This window comes from Lissotriton vulgaris, chromosome 6 (assembly GCF_964263255.1).
Source record: "Lissotriton vulgaris chromosome 6, aLisVul1.2, whole genome shotgun sequence".
In the NCBI taxonomy this organism is placed as follows: domain Eukaryota; kingdom Metazoa; phylum Chordata; class Amphibia; order Caudata; family Salamandridae; genus Lissotriton; species Lissotriton vulgaris.
In genome coordinates, this window is record NC_141694.1 from 1,162,143,021 (window position 1) to 1,162,163,338 (window position 20,318).

At 45.5% G+C, this 20,318-nt stretch overlaps 1 protein-coding gene across 1 annotated transcript in view; it reads right to left on the reverse strand.

The window, feature by feature from the left end:
- The window catches only part of PLG (plasminogen), a 330,074-nt gene that overhangs the window by 192,455 nt on the left and 117,301 nt on the right, over positions 1-20,318 (reverse strand). Inside the window, exons 6-7 of the mRNA XM_086927242.1 lie at positions 14,558-14,678; positions 5,763-5,881 (exon numbers count right to left, since the gene is read on the reverse strand). Of these exons, the coding sequence (XP_086783368.1) occupies positions 5,763-5,881; positions 14,558-14,678 (240 nt within the window). The remainder of the gene's footprint in view (positions 1-5,762; positions 5,882-14,557; positions 14,679-20,318) is intronic.

The following is a 20,318-nucleotide window of genomic DNA, read 5'->3' on the forward strand; positions in this document are numbered from 1 at the left end:
TTATTCCTGCAATGAGGACTGTGGTGTTTGCATATGCCAGAATTGGGAGCTGGATAGAATCGGACATGGGGAGATCAGGGGTTACACCCAAAAGGGCATTCCCCACGCCGTTCGTATAGATTGAAAATAGGAACAGCGCGAGGACACAGCCCTGTCTTACCCCCCTTAAGATCTTAAAAGGGCACGTACATTCCCCATTTTGTCCGTATCTGACCAATGCTGATGCCTTCGAGTATAGTTGCTGGGTTAAAATCAATTATTGGAGGGTCGATCTTCATGATATACTAGAGCTTTGTGTGGGAAACGCAGTCAAACGCTGCTGAATGACCCATAAAGGCGAGATAGATTTTCCCACCCTTAGCCCTTGTATATTTGTCAATGATCGGTGAAAGGTTGAGGCACTGATCTACAGTTCCTCTACCCTGTTGGAACCCATACTGGCCCTGCAATAATATGTTCTTATCATCTACCCAAGCCTCTAATCTAGCTAAAAGCAGACGGCCCATGAGTTTCACAGTGGTATCTAGAAGTGAGATAGGCCTGTAATTTTTTGGGCTACTTTTGTCCCCCTTTTTATAGATAGGAACTATTATACTTGTCTTCCATGGTGGGGGGAGGGCTACTATTGCTATGCTATTAAAAACATTGGTCAGTAAAGGAACCCAGAGGTCATAGTTGTCCTGGAAGAAGTCTATTTGGACCCTATCCGAGCCAGGGGCTCTTCCTATATTGCATGACGATAGGGCCCTCCTAACCTCATTAAGTGAGAATGACAGGAATACCCTCCTTCTTTTCGAGAGAACAGGTGGAGAAAGGTCAGGGGGCTCAGCTAGTGAGAAGATATTAGCAAAGTGCTCCATCCACTCCTCCTCACCAACATTTGTATCCAGCGAAGGGTCCCTTTGGGTCTTAAATACGGTTAATTGATTATGCCCCAAAACTCTCTGCTATCTCCTGACATAGTTGCTTGAGCGAGCCTTTCCCAAATCCCCTCCCTTAGTGTTCTCTCTCTTTTTCTTCTAGCCAATTTAAACTGAGTGCACAGTAGGGCGATCTGGGTTTAATCACGTGGCGAGTTTTGAGAGCAATAGTAAAGGCTTTATTGTTTTTACTACAGGTGGTGTTGGACCATCCCTTTTGTCTAGGGCTCTTTCCATTACTTTTCTGAGTAAGAGCTGCCTTTATATGCTTCAAGAGATCTGTAAATGAGAGGACCAGGAGGAGTTGACGGTGCTATGCATAAGTCCAGACACCTTTCAATACTAGTTTGAGTGTTTTTTATTATTTCAGGAATACATTTAAACCTATCAATTTGAGCCCATTCCAATTGATAGCCATTTTTTCTGGCCAATACGGGGCAGTTGACTACTAGATGCGTAACCTTTGCAGCAGAGTTCAAAGTTATTATATCAGTTAAAATAGCATGATCGCTAAAACTATTCAAATTAGGGTCTGTGCTACTGCAACTACCCTCAACCGTAGAAGAAACTAATAAAAATCAATTGCTGACTCATAGGCCTCTCAGAAAGTTTTCAGGGGGGAACCCTCTGAATTCCCCCCAATGTTCATAATGGCCAAGTTTCTAGTAGACAGGATCCTTTTAAGGCAGTTACCATAGATGCTATGAGCTAAAGGAGAGGCAGGACTGCCCATCAAGTCAACCAAACCGCATGGCTTGTCTTGATTATGTTTACATGGATGGATATTAAAGTCTCCCATCCAGATTATAGTAAATACCTCATCTCGCTTATTGCATTTAAACATCTCCTCAATTGAGGTGTTGACCTCGTTAACAACCATGTGCATTTTTGGGCCAAAGTTATTATTATAAAAACGTATCAGAGTCCAAATGCCCATTTTCGGAAACTCAAAGACAAGGAGGTGGAAGAAAAAGCTCTGATCATCAAATTTCCTTATTTTTAGTGATGATGTATTAGGTATTAAAGTTAGGAGCCCCCCCCCGTCGGCCTCCCAGCAGTTGATGTCGAGGCCATAGTTTGAAAAGAACTATAGCTATTAATGAAAACATGTTCCATAGAACACGTTTCCTGGAAGCAGATAATATCTTTTGCCTGCCAAATATTTTGCCAATGTAAGTTATCCAGCTTTTTGCTAATTCCTGCCCCATTCCAAGTGCTTATTTTAAATAGGTTATTATGCTTTCCCTCAAGCTCGTTCTGTCTGGGGGAAAGGGGAGTGGTAAAATGTAAAGGGTGCTCAGAGAGAGGCGATTTAGATATTAAAGGGGATAGTCAGTCGCAAAGGAGAGTGGGGCATACCTATTTGCTGTGCAAACTCTTGACCCTGCTACAGCTGTATCCCTCTTGGTTATGTGCCTGACTAGGTCGCCCAATAGGTACATACTGGGATTTTGAAGGTGGGTAGGGAATGGCTATAGAAATAAGCCAAAGAAAGACCCTTAGTGTGGGTATCTCTTGGGGGCTGACTGTGTCGTTGATCTAAAATATATCTCAGCGCGTATTGATTGTCAAAGTTAATCACTACGCAGTCACCCTCCAACATTTTCCCCGGACCCACCCAGTCAACCCTTTGCGCCATAAGCATTTGATTGTTCAATGTAGGACCCCCTCTGTGCTTGATATGATGGGACAGCCAGTGTAATGATTTGTCTATTAGTTGACCGTAGATTCATACCAGCCCTCCCTCAACTTCAGAACGTTCCCGAAGACTAATACGTGGGGGGAGGATGCAGGAGGGAGGTGAAGTGTCTGATTTACAATGCCCGGGGGACCCTCATTAATGACCACGTTAGATTCGGCCTGTCCTGGTAGGTTATGATCACCTGTACCCCTTCTTAGATTTGCTGTCTGTAACTTGGTTGTGGAGCTGTTCACAGTGTTACTAAATGGTGGTTGTGGGGGCCTAGATAACCCAGGAGTAGTAGGATAAGCATTACAAGTTGTGTCGGGATTAGTGAACGCATTGAACCCGAGAAGCCTAAGTTAGTTCTTGTAGTGCTCAGGTAGTTCTCTGTTGTACACATCTCAGGGGGTATAGATTTTGAAAGCCCCTGGCTCAACCCCACATCCTCAATAGTTTTAAGCCTCTCCTCAATTTGTGTCATTTTGAGAAAAAGTGGTTCCAAGAGTGTGGTAACCATAGTCTAAAGTCTTTCCCTAGTAGCATTGTCAAGCGATCTTGGAGGTTGAGTTGGGGTTGATATAATGTTTCCATCTAGAGTTTGGCCAGATTCAGCAGCTCCAGTCTCTCAAGTCCCTCTGGATTTCCCTGCCTGAGCTGGTTCCAGGGTATTTTGTTTTTGAGATCCCCCAGTTTTCCTTTTTTTGACCGGCGGTTCATTGTCATTTACAGAGTTTGATTTAGCAGCCTGTCTCCTGGTGATAATATTAGGACCAAAATGACTTCCACTAGGGAGGAGAGTGGAATTGGTGGTGCAGGAGACAAGTAAGCAGTGGGCGCTGTTTGTGATATGTTTAAGGTTTCACCCACCCATGTGATACTGCCTAGGGAAGAGTGCTTTGGGGAGATAAGAGATCCCTGTGAAAGCCGTTGTTCCACTAGTCAATTCTCATGGTTAAGAACAGACTCCGCCCTGGTTAGAAATTCATCCAGTGTCCCTGCTGTTCCTTTACTGGGTTGATCAGTAAAACCCTTCCTTTTGGTCATTATAATACCCCCAGCACATGGCAAAAATTAATTCAGGCGAGCCGAAAGACAACTACAGGTACAATACCTTATATAGAAGTGGTATCAACACTCAGAATATCTTGGGTACTAGGGCTTAAAGGAATGGCCCAGCCTTCTTCCGAGCTCTGATGGGCCCGCCCTTGGCCCTGGCTTCACACATAGATCTAGAGACACTCATCAGGCCAGCCGCAATGGAGTTATTGCGTTACCAAATCTCTGTTTGTACTACAGGGCTATGCCTTAGGTAGTACTTAATGAATGGTCCTTTGTGGACCAGACAGACCCTTACAAAGTGCAGACAAGAGAGCCCTAGATCCACAGGGCTATATTAAATGGAAATATGGGAAAAATAGGCCAAAAGAGTTACCCGCCCTCAATGCAATAGTTGTAAATTCATTGAGGAAGGTCACCAAATGGATGGTGTTGGTGCTGTGGGTGGCAATGAGGCTAACTCCCTTGCAGAGAGAGGAAGGTCCCAAGAAGTGGTTACGAAAGACATCTTAAAACCTGGAGATGTTTGGAGAACCCTAGGATTGATGACTTTTGAAGAACTCCATAGGACCTGGCGGGGGGCCAATATCTATGCTTTCTACAGATCAGACACTGACTCCAGGGCTGTATAGGCCTGGAGGAAGAGATACCAGACAAGAGTCTGTTATAGTATAAGGTCCTGGGTGTCCCAATCCATTATATCTCAAGAAAAAGAGAGGGGCCCTTTCAAACCAAAGAAGTAGGGCACCAAGTAGACCAAAGTCATAAACAGATCCTCTTTGGTTAACTACATACACACTCCATACATGCTCAAAGGAGAATTTTCTATCACCAAAGCAAAAAATAACGTGTAGCCTACAAATTGTCGAAGAAACTAAAGGAATGGGTCAATTGAACATAACAAATGTATTGTTCATATATTGAAAAACACATAAATGTTATATAAAGGAATTAATTCAGCAGTTTCTAAAAACAGATATCAATGATTGTCCAAACATTTTTTGTTTCACAAGCCTCAACAGTTCATAAAGACAATTCTCAAAAACATTTATTACACAAAGACCTAAAAACCTATACTATGAGAGAACTTCATTGCCAGGCCATCTCAGTTATCTATAGCACTCTTCAGGCCAATAGAACCCCACATCAGATGGCGCTAATGGAACAATTGGAGGGAATTCTTAAGAAATTGGAGGAAGGACAGGGACTAAGGAGTGGCGTGCCATCACCCAGGGGAGGAGGCGATCAGAGCAGGCTTTAGGCTGATCAAGCTCTAAATCTTGCTCCAAGCGTACTATAGCAGATCTAGATTATTTGCCATGGGCAGGATAACATCAGATAGATGCCTTGGGGGTACACCCAGAGAAGTACACTTATGCACACGATATGGGAGTGTCCGAGAAAATCCTATTTTGGGAAGCAGTTAAAAGCAGGATATCCTTAGTGCTGGAGGAGCCCTTGGAATCAAACACAAGGATGGTGATGCTGGGCATCTGGTGGGACCATACATTGCATAAATACACACTCCTCTTCTGCAATGTGTCTCTGATAATCGCATGGTGTGATATTTTACCGAAATAGGGTAGCTTCGTGGCCCGACACTGTGGCAGTGGGAGACCCACATGGATTAGTGCATGAGAGATGAATAAGAGATCTTTGTAACATGTGGATGCCCCAACAAATTCCCTAAAATATAGGGACAGTGGAAAGGACAGGACGAAGTACAGTCAGATGACGGAAGTGCAGGGAGGATCAATGGATGATGTTGGGTCCTACATATTGTTTTCTACTGAAGTGTAATTATTTCTCATAGAGTTGCCCCATACCCGGAATGCAGTCTCCGGAACCACGCGACCAGCCAGTTGAAGTACTATCATATGTTCGTGGCATGTGGGGAGTTCCTACTTGAATATGGACTGGTTATGTGTATGACATTTTAATAAAACAGAATTTCAATTTTAAAAAGTATAATGAAAGAAGTTAGGCAATTTTGTGTTCCATGAATCAAAAGAAGTACCTGTTCAGCCACTCAAGTGGACAAACTCTGGATATTTCCATGGCCCAATCCATTATGCAGATGAGACATTGCTGAAATGACTTACCACATCGAGGAATACTGCATTGCTCCCAACGTTTGTTTGCGTTAGTAGTAAAACACCAGGGACGAGGTTCGCCATCAGGATTTCGGCAGTAATTCTTCTTCAGATCCTTTTCTGGTAAACTACAATTTAATCAAAATATATCAACGAAGAATAAGATCTTGGCTGCAAGTTAAAAGTAAGATAAAACATGGAGATCATTTTCTTTTTTACTTTTAATGTACTACTTTCCCATGCTATCCCTTACAATTACAAAATATAAAGGCGCAGGGTGGAAGCAAGTGCAGTAGACCAAGGTGCAATGTGTCTTTTGATACAGCGCCTGTAAGCCGGAAGGTAAATTTTTAATTCAATTTCAAGTTATGCCCAAGGTTGACTGGTTCCATTCCTACGGGCATTTTTACCATCAAAATTGTGCCAAATGCTAATCGCAAAAGTAACAGGATCTGCAACTGTAAAATGTTTTTTAGTGTGTATTAAACTTATGTTGCTAATTGGCAAAGGATTTTCAGTCCACAAAATAGGTTTACAAACTCATACAATATTTCAATTGGAAAGGGCTTGAAAGGGATGTTTATTTATTTATTTATTTAATGTTTTGTATAGCGCGAACAAGACCCTTGGGTATCAGAGCGCTTCACACGACAATAGAAAATGAAACTACAGAGGAGAAGTTCTATAGGTGTCCTTCCTCTCATGCCAGATGGAAGGAGGGTAACGAGGAGTAAAAAAGGTAATGTACAATAAAGATACATAGTGGGTATACAAAGAACTGAGGTAGGATTGGTAATAAATATATTCTCCTGTATAATAATGTTTTAAAGACTTTTCATAGTTCCTTGTGTTTATCGGGTCCAGGAATAGTATCATGTCGACCGCTAGTAACCTTATAGAGTTGGCCGTTTCCTAGTTTCTTCCCGACTGTTGTAGAGAAGTCCTCTCTAATTCGGGCTTGGATGATGACCTGATTATTTATGGTAGGAACTTGCTCATGAGGAAGATCTTTGCTTCCCTCTTAAATGTTGCGGTGTTCGGAATTTTTCTAATGCTCGGAGGGATAGAGTTCCAAATTCTGGGGGCCGCTCCGGAAAAAGCTCTGTCGTAGGTTTTCTTTTTCTTGAAGATGGCTGGTCTCAGCATCAGCTCCTTGGTCTTCCTGGCCGGTCTGTTTCTTCCCGATATTTCAATTTTCTGAGCTAGGTATTTTGGTGTGTTGTGATGAATCGCCTTGTGTGTAATGCATGCCATTTTTAGCTGAATTCTAGCTTCGTAGGGTAGCCAATTTAAGGATTTCAGGTGCGGGGATATATGGTCAAATTTCCTCGTTCCTGAGATCAGTCTTGCTGCTGTGTTGAGGCAAGCTTTTAGCGGTGCTGTGGAGATTTTTGGTAAGCCTGCTAATGTAGTGCATCCATATTCGATCCTCAAGATAACTAGAGATTGAACTGCTAGTTTTACATCTGTGTCCGTTAAAAATGCTTTCATTTTTCGTAAATAGTTCAGATGAAAACGGGCATTTTTTGCCATTGCTTTGATGTTCGCTTTCATATCTAGATTCTCGTCCAGTATGATTCCAAGTGATTTCGCCGAATCAACTAGCGTGGGAGTGCTATTTAACGCTGTGATAGTTTTCGTCCATTCCTTCATTTCTGATTGGTTCTTTTGTGGAGAGATGAGTAAGAATTCTGTTTTTTGTGCGTTTAGCTCCAGATGATTGGTTCTTAGCCAATTTAATGTCATTTTGAGGGCATCGTTCATTAAAATGATGTCTTCCCTGTTCTCGATCTTGATGTAGATCTGCGTGTCATCTGCATACATGTGGTAAGATATTTTGGAATTTCGCAGAATTTCTGTGAGGGGTTCGATGTACAAATTAAACAGTGATGGAGATAGTGTGGATCCTTGAGGTACTCCTATTGTGTTTGGACGTGCAGGTGAGATAGATTGGTTAACCAGGAATCTCTGGCTTCTAATATGTAGGAAGGACTCAAACCATTTCAGTACCTTGCCTGATATTCCCATCCTGTCCTGTAGTCTGTTCAGCAATTTGGTGTCCACAGCTGCGGGAAAGTAGGAAGTAGTCCAGGGGACAGATAACGTCCCCTCCTCTTTCAGTGCTGCACCCCAAACTCTTCCCAAATGGAAACCTTCTTTTTTGTAAAAAAGCATCAGTTCCTTCAATGAACACGGCAGCTTGAAAGAACAAGCATTTATAAATGCATTAGGTTTCACCTATGGGATTAATATTAATCTAAGAGGTGTGGGAGCAGTGCATGTGTGCTGGGAGAATGGTGTGAGTGCTCGCTGTGCAGGGAGAGTGGTGCATGAAAGAAGGCTGATATAAGAATGAGCGGTTTGAGTTCAGGGTGAAAGTTGTGTGTGGGTGGTGAGAGGAATATGAGTGCCTGAGGGGTTTGTCAATGGTGTGTGAGTGTAGAGTCAGCACTGTGTGAGTGGTGGCTGAGCTGTATCTGACTGCCAGCGCAATGTCAGGGTGACTGTGCAGAGTAAACGGTGGGTGAGTGTGCAGGTTGAGCAGTGTCTGATAGTAGGTGAAGTGCTTAGACGTTCTTGTTTGACATCGCTTATATGTTTGTAAGCAGAAGTAACTATAAATTACATGTTTTGTGGGCAGTAGGTGGAAGAGCTTAGAAGGTGCAGTAGGCATTAGATACTGCACATGTGGCTTCAATCCCTAATGAGCATTAGCAGTTAGCATTAAAATGTCCTCAGGCTAATGAGTAGAAATGCTTAAACATACATGGACAATATAAAATCAACATTTGTTGGCAAAAGCTCACATTGCGCCCTCAGACATGTGCTCTGGAAGATCAGAGCAAAAGACCACAGTTGTCCCCTCAAGAGAACATGGCACTAGGGCAGAAAAACTTTGCTCTCCACCATCTGGGGAGTTTAAATCATGCACTTCAAAATATCGTCTCTTTCAAGTCCCCAGTGCTTGAAGGCATTGCAGACAATTTTCCCAGCTTTGGGGTAGTGAGGACAGAGGTCTTTTGCTTATGGTTAACCTCAACCTCAGCCTATCATGGTAGTCATGTGTGACAGAGCGTGGAATCACAGGATTAGAGGATTACAGTCTTTAGAGATCAAATCTGATAGAAGTGGGTTTTGGGCTTCCACTCCCTATGGTGTTTTCCGTTGCGTGAGATCAGCTGAGATTGGTTTGCATTTGGTGAGTACGGGGAAGAGTGATGGCTTAGAAAGAGCTGACATTACTATTGTGCTGACTGAGAGAAGCCAAGGAAAGTGCATGTGTGGTAAACTGGAGTGCTCACATGCCCAGCTAAGTTTTACATTGAACAGGGCTGTGGGTGAAAGGGACTGAGATCAGACTGTCAAAACCCACACCAAAAGCAATAAGAGTGATGGTAAAGAGGGTTTGCTCTAGATTGGGGACAAACAAAAGATGGACAAGTTGGGACAAGGAAAGGATTCAAATGAGAGTAACAATAAGGCGAACCAATGGAAAGCAGTGAGCTGTCTGAAACCCCACCCAGGCTCTTGGTATGCCCAAATTAGGTATTTTGCAACCACATAGGTAGGCTCAACTTGAAGATCTGCATCAAGTTGGAGAGAGGAAGAAAAACATGCCAATAAGGGCACACTGCACTGGCAAACTGCACATATGAACTGTGATTTTCATTCTTACACCTTCTTATAAAGAGATTATAATATAGTTTATGAAACTTGAAATAGCAATATTGTTGAACAAAAGCAAACAAAAAACTGTCACGAAAAAAGCAGCGAATAACATCGATAGGAAATACTACTTCTCTAATGTAACAACTATAAATCATATGTTTTAGTAGAGGTTTAAGAACTTCAGACTTGTGAACCGCAAACATTTGTCAAAAAGCAATGTTCATTCAGAAACCATAGCAAGATGTAGCGCTTGGTTAAAAAAAAAAGATTTCCCCGAGTCTGCACACTATAATTGCGTAACCCTTTGCAGGATTGTACTTGACACATCCCTGGGGTCGAACAGAGGGGCTTCTGTGAATGCTTCAGCTTCAAGATTTCTGTTAATCTTGGCAAATATGTCACTTAACAAAATCAACCAGTAAAAGTGAAGACACAAGCCCAGAGGCCGAAAGGAGTCAGAGTCGTGGCACTGGTCTTTACCATGTCTGCTATGCAGGGGATAGTACACTTACTTAAGAGCATTGGATCAGGTCTGTTAATCTCCTTTCAAACCATTTTCAGAGTGATTCCATCGTTCATACACTCCATACTGGCAAGCGTTTTTGGAGGGCTTCCTTTGGTCCTTCTTTCAGTGGCGGGCATCGTGATTTTAATTCTATTGCTTCACAAAGGATGTCAACATCACTTGAGACATGGAGAGAATACAGCTGGAGCAACATTGTGAGCGATTGGTGTTCTTCCTGGGTATAACTTGGATTCGAGAGCTGAGTGAGTATTGGTTCCTGTCTTTCAGACCGGCCTGGCTTGACTGCATTTTGCCAGTATTCCGCAGCCTCTTTTGTGGATTTTGACTTGTGTTGACCTCTGTCTAACACTTCCATTGGTTCCGCTGCCGGACATAGACATGCTCCTGGGCCCTTAGCGGGCCCATGTGCACAGTTGTCCACAGCCTATTGCCATGTTGATGATGGCGTTCCTAGATTCTCCACTGGACGCTTCAGCTCCTGTCAGAACAGAGATCAGCTCTACCATGGATGTGCAGGCATCAGTCTCAGAGACACAGGCATCTAATTCTTCCCTTATGGCTGCCGTAGGAACCAGAAATGACCACCTCTACTCACTTGATATCATACTGGACGTTCTGGAAGGTCTACCTCCTGAGGATGACATGTTCAGTGATGTTGGCTCTTTAGCACAGGATTCTTAAACAAGCTGGCCTCTCCTGTGCTGGGAACATTTGGCAAGTTTTCAAAACATCTACCAAATTGAAGGTTGAACGGACTTTGGTTCATTATTCTCTCGCTGCTCTGTCTGAGTGTAGTGACTTCCAAGGTGCTCAGAGAAACAATGCAATATATAGAGGAACACTTTTAGGGAAGAATGCTTTCTGCTTTTATGCACAATTTTAAGACCTTTTTAAGTGCTTTTAGTATGTTTTAATATAAATGATCTTAAAGCCTTTTTATAGCATTTATGTTAGCATTACCTAGCTGACCTTTTTGACCTTTGGATGAGGAGTGGGTGTCATGTCCTTTAGGATAGTCCCATCATGTACATACCAATTACATACATTTTGTCCCATCCACACGACATAACGGTTCTACACAGGTAACCTTTTACCTAGGTGCTTTCTTCTGCCTTTTCGACACCAGGCTCCGTACCCTATCTTAATCTCTGTACCTGACATACATAAACATGTCCTCAGGCGCAGTAGATTTATTCTGTATAAGGGTCACCACTTTTTTTTCACCCATGTTCAACAGCCAGCTATGCAGAAGGGTTTTTGTTCAGAAATGGATTAGTGAGGGATTAGTAAATAGTTTCAAAACATATTGATTCTTGAAGAAACCCTGGAGTGACCCCTTTAGTATAAAAGACCCTCACTCCCTCATACAAGGACAGAGGAGAATTCTTTCCAGGCTGAACAGAGACTCTGCAGGCTGATCCTTCGACAGGCAGAGACCTGACATCCCTTGCGGGGTGCCATCCTCGCCGCAAAGATGGGGTCCTTCATTCTAAACCATCAGGTGAGGAGTTAGTACTTCCCCGGGGGATTCTTGGCTTTATTAGAATCTATCCTGGCACTTACATACACATGCTTCACCTGCATATCTAGGCTTAGTACAATTAGGTAGACTACGCATCGTGGGAGTACGCCAATACTACTATTTTATATAATCTGCTTTCATTCATCTTATTAGCACTCTGATAGAAATGTATCTACTATTTACGATATTGGTGCTAGCGGTCACATTTGTCTGCTCCTGTCTTTTGATTGCCGCAGCCAATTTGTTTCACACTAGGCTGACGCTCGACCAATAAATAATTATTGAAACTGTTGGAATCGTCATTCTATGTATATTCTGAGAAAAGTAAGTACAAGTTACTGAGCGAAAGATACCGTATTTTTTTCCACGATACCTGAGGAATCAGGGTTGTCATGATCAGTGGCTGCCAGAAACTACATACACTGCTGTAGAATACAGGGGGTTGTAGTGGCACAGTAGAGCTAACTGGTCTAACGGCTGACTCATGCTGTGGGGGTGTCCAGAGTCTGTCTGCACACCAAGCCCTCAGTTTAGGTCATCCAAATCTCGCAGGGTGTGGGGGTCCCAGTAAGTACAAGTAGAACAATTGAAGTGATGTGCGGCACTCACCGGTAATTTAGTAAACTGAGTAAATCTTCAATCATAGAAGGTATACAGCTTTTGGGTGCCACAGGAAAAAGTCCCACCTGGCCTCAGGGGACTTGATATTTGAACAAAAAATGAGAGAAGTGTCGAGACTAACGGCACTTGTCCGAAATAGCACTCCTGGTGAGACTCAGTCTCAAAGGAGGAGGCATTGATTTGTGCAGTGTTTAGCTTTTGCTTTGGTCATAACTTCTGAGATAATTTTAGTTTCATAATCAGTGTTTCAGCTGTTTTCAGGGATTTGTGTGTTTGAGACCAGTTGATGCAGATTCGAGGGTTGAGACGTCTGCAAGAGTGTTTGTAAATAACCTGTTATTTCTAGTTTTCTGTTTGTGTCTTGTTGGGGATTGGGTCTTCTGAATATCAATAAGTGCTGGAAATTATGTTACACCCTGTTGGCTAAGAGGACACTAGTTAATCAGCAAAGGTTCCAAGAGATGAATTAGAATTATCAAGGGTAACTTCCACAGCATCAGAAGGGTTGAAGAGAATAGCGACTAGACTGTGTTTTCCTGAGTCATATGAGGAGTTTTTAAAGGATCTCAATATTATTGTTTGATTGCCAATGGTTTAGGTCTTCAGATATCAAATGTTTGTCTCATTGGTATTGATATGGATGAGGGTGGAATGAATACATCTGGGACTGAGGGAGTTTTAGTTTGCAAAATTGTTACAGTACACTTTAACACTAGAGGTGCATAGATAGATAGATAGGCACAGCTAGATACCGACAGGCACAAATGACTGATGCAAAATGGCCTCACACCATTTAAATGCAAAATGGGATACACATTTGAAACTGTTGGCATTTGTAAGATATTAGGATGCAGTACAGATCTCAAATCATGCCTGGTAAGAGTCAATTGAAAGGGATCAGGTCCAAAGTCCTCCAGTGCTCAGACAGTGCCAAACAGCACGTTCATGATAGGAGGTCTCCATTTGTTGTAAGGTACCTGAGCTTGGGCTCCTGAGGTTCCTACTGAAAAGGAGGAGAGACAATCTCACATTGTACATGTCCCTCAAAATAGGATTCAAATTCTTTACATGGCCATCACAACGAACGATGGTGGGGATAGGCAAAAGAGAAACCAATAAATAAAATTATTAAAGCAAGTTAGCAGAAAGAAGAAAAAAATTAGATAAGGGACATAGGAGATCAGAGATTTGATAGAAAATGTCAACAAATGCACAAAACAATGGTGGCTTAAAAAGTCAATGTCAGTCCATGCACATTACCAAAGGAACCCAGTAGAGGTCATTCTTGCAACTAAAATAAAAAACAGTTAACAACATATCGTGCTGCCTCACATCGGCTTGGTGGTCATAATTAGGATTAGTTACCTAACAGATTGGTATGTTCAAATATTGTCAGCTTCAAGGACATCTTCCGGGCAACCCAGGCCATAGTCCCCAGTAGAAAATAGACTTCCATACCACTTTTCAAGAGACACCACCAAAGGCTCAGTTTCAGTCTTTTAATGATTGGCCTCCTCCTTCACACTCACAAATTTCCCAACTCAAGGGACAGCTTTGAGAATGCAGGATCACAAACAGCAGTGGGGAAAGACAACCACTGCCTTCAGCCATGCTCCAGTGTAGGGTCCAGTTCCCATTGCTCTGCTGGTTCTCCTGTAAAGAAGCCCTCTTCTTGTCCTTTATTTCACTTGGGCTACAGGATTTTAGAAAGTCTGATCATTGAGAAGCATGTAAGAGCTTGGGCACAAGAAAAAGCAAAAAACTAGGCCTCAGCCCTCTTCCCAGGAGACACAGACAATAGGTTGTTCCTCTTCTGTTCTTTTCCTATTTCAGGTATGGTGGTGAAAGCACCAAGAAACAGTGGTACATCATCAATGGTTGATTGAGGTCACTGGACTGGTCACGGACAGGTTTTCCCAATAGGTCTTGTCTACCTTTTCACCACTTCCTCTGAAGGAGGAAAGAAGTATCCTAGAAAGCACATGTCTGGGGGTCCAAGATAGAAGGGCCCCAGGGAACTTACTTGAAGATCTATCCACCCACCCAGGGACAGCTAATTAAAATGGAACTTCTCCTTCTCACCAGCAAACAAACACTCAAACTGGCACCGTTTTCTGCACTGCTGCCCTGTGGTCTAGCATAAAAGCCTGAGCTGTCAACTAGGATTAACAATTTGCTATCATGTATTAAGGGTAGAAAATATGCAACAAGAGCTTTTTAATCAGCCACCCTATGCACACATTCGTATTAGACCGGTAACTACAGTCCCATAAAAGCAAAAAGTGTGGGGGGGGGGGGCATATACACACATGTGATATGAAAGAGCTTATTCAAGAAAACTGGCCTGTTTTTCGTAAAGAGATATGAAAGTTTTTGGAGTAACCTGTGAAAGGAGAAACTGTATATTTGACCGTGTCTGTTAATTACTTGCTCTAACTAACGTGGACAGTTTTTGTTGTGACTTACATTTCAGGTTTGTATCCATGACTGTGAGGTGTTTGTGAGTCCCAGTTCTGACATTCAAAGCCAGACACTGTTTTTGATACAGTGCCTTTATAGTTTTCTCCACTGCAGTGCATACAATCCTCTGCAAAATAGGAAGACAACCAGAATACATATAAGCACAGATTGCACACAATCACAAATGCTTACAGTACATCAGATTAGTAAATTACATGGATTTACTGTAAAGAGAACAAATAACATTGCACCACTGAAACACTACTAACGTAACCCACTAAATGGCAGGCCAACCTGTGATTACTTCTTATATGAGAAACTAGCAGCCCGTCCCGACGTTGTCCGGGAGCAATCAGGCTTCAGGGCCCCCGCCTGCCCCGACGTTGTCCGTGGGAGCAATCAGGCTTCAGGGCCCCCGCCCGCCCCGACGTTGTCCGTGGGTCCCCCGGAGCGCACCTGCAGCTGCTTCACCTACCTCAGCCGCCACTCCTCCCCGCGCTCCTGAGTTCACCGCTCCTCCCCGCCTGTCCGCCACTCCTCGCCGCTCCTCACCGCTCCTTCCTGCCTGTCCGCCGCTCCTCACCGCTCCTCCCCGCCTGTCCGCCGCTCCTCCCCGCGCTCATGTCTGTCGCTCCTCCTCGCGCTCCTGTACGCCGCTCCTCCCCACGCTCCTGATGTCAGCACGCACGTCGCGGCCAGCGCTACTTCCAAGGGACTACTTTTTTTTATCGTAAATTTTTTAAAGAACGTATATTTTTTAATTTTATATAGCCTATGTCCATCTGCAGACCCTGACAATTACAATGATATATCGGGTGTTTGGATTGGCGCTGTGGTTCCCGAGTTTACCCGGCTCAAAGGTTCCCAGTTCTCTCTTTATAATAGTAGTATAGATCATGCAATGTATATTTGTGGAACTGGGGTGTTAAATTGTCTCATTGAGTAACAATGGTATTTTCATGGTCTCTTCTCTTCATTTCAGAGATGGTTCTGTTTGTTGTTCTATTTGGAACTTGTTCTCTTGCCTGACCCAATCATCTAGGGCCTGCCATTAACACCAAGGACCTTATTACATGTTCCCCTTAAACTCAATGGGTAAATACCAGGACCAGACGAAAGACTCTGGCCAGTATCATCTAGCTTTTTCTGCTCCACCCCATGCAGAAGCAAATGAGCCAGAAGTGGCCATGCACTGCAGCTGCCCAAAACCATCAGAGCTTCACTGGGACGTGCGGCTCCCATCTCTCTGTGTTTAAAACTATTGGGTCTGGAGCGCACGCACCCAATACTTCCAGGCTCAGAGACACCAGGAAAGTCGACTCAAATGCACTGGCATAGTCCCTCCTGGAGGTACCGATTCGGGCAACTTACAACGAGTGCTTAAATGGGCTGCTGAACAGAAAATATGCAACTAACCTTTGTCCTATGATGCCTATCTTACATATGAATCTACATTGGCTAATGATTTTCCGAAGTCTTATGAAAATAAATATTTTAATGAGGAAAATGCAAACACTCAACATGCCTCATTCAGCAAAGAATTGTAAGTTTACTACCAATGCTAAGTAAGAGATTCCCCTAACTGTCAGCAACTGCCATCACACAATCCCAACTTCCAGCACAATGTGTTCACAAATATTAGGGTGAGTGGTAATCTATTTGCAAAAGGGAAGGAATTATTTTTGAACTGACGCCGAAATCATATTTTGTGAACCGACTTATTAGTACATACTTAGGCTTTCAAAATAATATTCTTGTTGTAATAAAGCTAGTACAAATTGCAAATGATTTTTGGGACCAGTGCAATTGTACATCTGGGCCTAAGTGTGCTCACATTTTTTAAATATAATCCCTCAAGTCTTTAGCTCATTTGTTCTTCAAAGTTTTTCCACGTTGGTTCGGGATTGGTTCTCCTTTCTATCTGTTTTTAGTATCAGCCTTTTTACAGAATTACATTGTTGGAATACTTTAGGCTTACATATTGATGCTGAAATTTAAATTGATAAATTCATAGAAAACATGGGTGCAGCTTGGTATTTCAGATAATGGTTTGGGTAAAGAGCTTTGGTCGTTTTTTTTTCAAATCAGCAGGATCATGCATCTATATCACCAGTTTTAAAGGAAAGAGCTAAGCCCAGGGTATTTTAAAAATGTTGTTCAAATTTCAACTTAGAGATGTATGCAGCTGGTATTCACGCATACAGGCTGGCCAAATTCTAATCCTTGAGAGAGTAGAGAAGCAAACTGGGTTGAGAGTTGCACTTAAAGAGTGGAAAGAATTAGGCCAATATAGCTATATAAGATATTTTGGGCCTCGTATTTTAGTAGAATGGGTTTATCCTTGTGTTGGCTGCTCTCCTGTACGCCTAAAAAAATCAGGAGGTTATTTCCATCTTTTAGAAATTGCTGTTTAGATGTCATCGTGAGGGGGAAAGTTGGAAGCATGTTATTGCCACTTGTCTAGTTCTGTATAATTTTTGTAAACAAATGTTTTCTTATTTAGGTTCACCAATGGAAGGATGGCTTCAAAACAGTTGAACGGAAGCGTGTGTTTCTTTCCATGTAGATACCCCGTTCTCTTATTTTGCAATATCTGAGATACCCTCTTTTTTCTTTGGTTGTTTAAAAAAGAATTGTGGGGGCGTGGCTTGCATGGCGATGTGAGCGGACGCGTCCTGTCGGAGCTCCCGCTGTTCCCCGCTATAACGAGCTATTAAAGCTGAGTCGGAGGGCTTTAATTCCTCCCCCGGAGCTTTTCGGCGGGGCTGCTACGATCAGAGCCGAGTCCGGTTGGGTGGTTTGCCCGGAGAACGGAGGACGAGCGCTTCTACAGGATGCCGATCGGAGACCCGGAGGGGTGCCCGCCATCTTGAAGCCCCGAACCGCCGCTGGTATCGCCCTGATTGCCTAGGCCGCTGGTGCGCCCCCGGAGAGCCCCTAACAACACACCTGGTGGAATTACTGAGGCTGGCCCTCTTTCTGCCCCGATGACCAGAGGGTGAGCGGAGGTGCGGAATCCCCACCGCGGATCGGGCGAGGAGGATCCGCCATTTTGCTGTGTCCGGTGGCCGTGATTTCGGCCCGGGGGCCGGGTCCTAAGCGCTTTGGACATACCTGCAGCTCCAGCCCTGAGGTGCAGAACGAGGGACCCCAGCGGGCGGCTCCTCTGTGCGGCGCGAGCAGCGGTGGAGCAGCGGGTGCCTCCCTGGGCATTGGGACCTGCAATTTTGTGTGCTGCAGGAGCGGCCTATGTGCGCTGCGGAGCTAACAGACCCTCAGAACGCTGCGGGCGGATTTGTGGTTCTGGCTTGGTGTAGGGCGGCGGAGGTTGCCAGTGGCCAACGGGGTCTGGGGCTCTGGACGGCACCGATAACGACAGCACGGTGTGTTGGGGCCGGTCCGGACCCCCTAACCCCCCCCCTGCGCTGATCTGCCAGTTGCGGTGGTGGAGCGGAGCCCACAGGGAAGTGATCTGACAAGGAGTGAGTCCTGAAGTCTGCAGGTGAGCGATACCTTCCCCGGGGGTGTGGTTGAAGCGGTCGGAGCGATCCATCATCTCCAGAACCCTGGGAGACCAGACTTGGGAGGCCTGTTGATCTGCGTGGGGCGCCCTGGAGAGCTGGGGGAGATCTGTTCCCCGCTTTACATCGGGCCCTCATTGTGGAGTAACCCGGCCCCGGGAGTGTTTGGACTGAGCTCTCGGCCCTCGTGGGAGCCACCGGTTGTGGAGCCTTGGGCCTGAGCGGACTGGACCTTGAACTGCCTTCCAATAGTTCTCTTTCTGGCCTGGGGCTGTGTGGGGCGGTCAGGTGGGGCACAGCGGTGGTCAGTGGAGCGGCTGACTTCATACCCTCTGGGACACAACTAACTGGTGTGGGAGTCCCTCCTGGAGACCTGAACCCTTGTTTTGTGTGAAGGGGGCCCTGTCCTGGTGCAAGGCCGGAGTCTTTGGTAGAGGGGGGGGTCTTGTTGTCTCCCTGCTTAGATCTTTGCGGAGCCCGCCTCCTCTCCTAGTCGGCCGGGGAACTGCCTGCATTCCCGGCTTTGACAATTCTTCAGTGATAAGGCGCTCCAACAAAGGCGGCAAGACCGATTCGGTGGCAACCCCCAAGGACAATACGGTTGTGGCCATGTGGGGCAAAGCGGGGGCGCCTGCGGCAGATGAAGGTCCATCCGGGGGTGCCGAGAGCTCTCCGCCGGTCACTCAAGCATTCATGTCCTCCTTCATGGTTGAGTTGAAAGCGGAGATAGGCTCCCTGCGTTCCGAGGTTCACAGCTGTGTGAAGGAGCTTTAGAGAGAGGTGACGGACCTTGGAGATCGAGTTGATGGGCTGGAACGGAGAATGGACACGCCAACGGAGGACCAAGAACAACTGTGGCAGCGCCTGGTGGCCCTCGAGGAGCAGAACATCGAGCTCCAGATGAAGCAAGAGGACTTGGAGGATAGAAGTCGGTGCAACAACCTCCGCATCCGGGGCATTCCGCTGGGAGAAGAAGGGGAGGACATCATGGGCTAAGTGGCGCAGCTTCTGCATGAGGTCTGGGGAGACGAGAACGCTTCACCCCCAACGTTGGATCGAGCACATCGGGTGGCCACCCCAGCGGGTAGGTCGGGAGTCCTGCCGGATATCTTGACCAGGGTCCAATTTTTCACTGAAAAGGAGGCGATCTGGAAAAATGCCCGTGACAACCCGGATCTGAGATACAACGGCCATGAGATCCAAATCTTTCAGGACCTGGCACCCAACACCCTTAAGCGACTCCACGCATTCCGGCCGGTGACTGAGAAGCTTCAAAGCCTGGGCATCACTTACCAGTGGGGTCACCCCTTCGCCCTTATTTTTCAGTGGGAATCGAAGCGCAGATCGATGAGATCCTACAGGGAGGCGGCGCAGCTCTTTCGCCTGCCAACGACCCCTCCGCCGAGCCCATCGTGGGCCCGCAGACAGAGGAGGGAGCCGGCGGGACCGGACTGGAACACGGTGCATCGGCATCGCCGTACCCCCCCCCCCCTACGGAAGGATTCTCTCCTTCACAGGCCAAGCAAGACATTATAGCCCACATACGATCCCTGGAGGGGGATAAGGCTGAGCTAGAGGAGGGCCCCCTCCCACCTTGATCAATGGACTGTCTCTTTCTTCGCCCCTGCTTCGGGGGAGGGGGTATACCCGGATCCTGTTGGGGTCTGTGTGGGGGGGGAGCAGAGAGACTCCTTCCTTTCACCCCTGACTCCGACTCTGTGGGCTGCGGGGATGGCGGGGCCTCCCTAGCGGGATTCCCTTTGAGACTGTCACAACCCCCTTTTTTGTTTTGACCTGCACCTTAGGGAGTGACATCCCGGAGAGCGTCCGAACCTGTGGGTGTAGGATGCCCTGTTACGGGGTCAGTGTTCTGCGGCCCGGTTGGCCGCAAGTGTTTTTTCTTGATGGACGGGCCTTGTGGCTCTTAGTTTCTTTCCTCTCTCTTTTTATCCTGCTTGGTTTCCTACTGCCCTTTCTTTCTCTTTTCCTTTCTTCTTGTGAGGGTCTGGGGAGGGGAGGTGGACTGCGGGTGGGAGGTAGGGAGATATGGCTCTGGATTGAATGTGGACGGGCTGAGTGTGATATGACTGTTGAGCGGATCGTGCTAGGCTTGGCGACACCTTGGCGTGGCTGTGAGTAGGGCTAGTCCTCTGAAGATCATGACCCTCAACGTGAAGGGTCCTAATTCGCCCAACAAGCGCAAACAGGTCTGGCACTATCTCCTGCGGCACAATCCAGATATCATT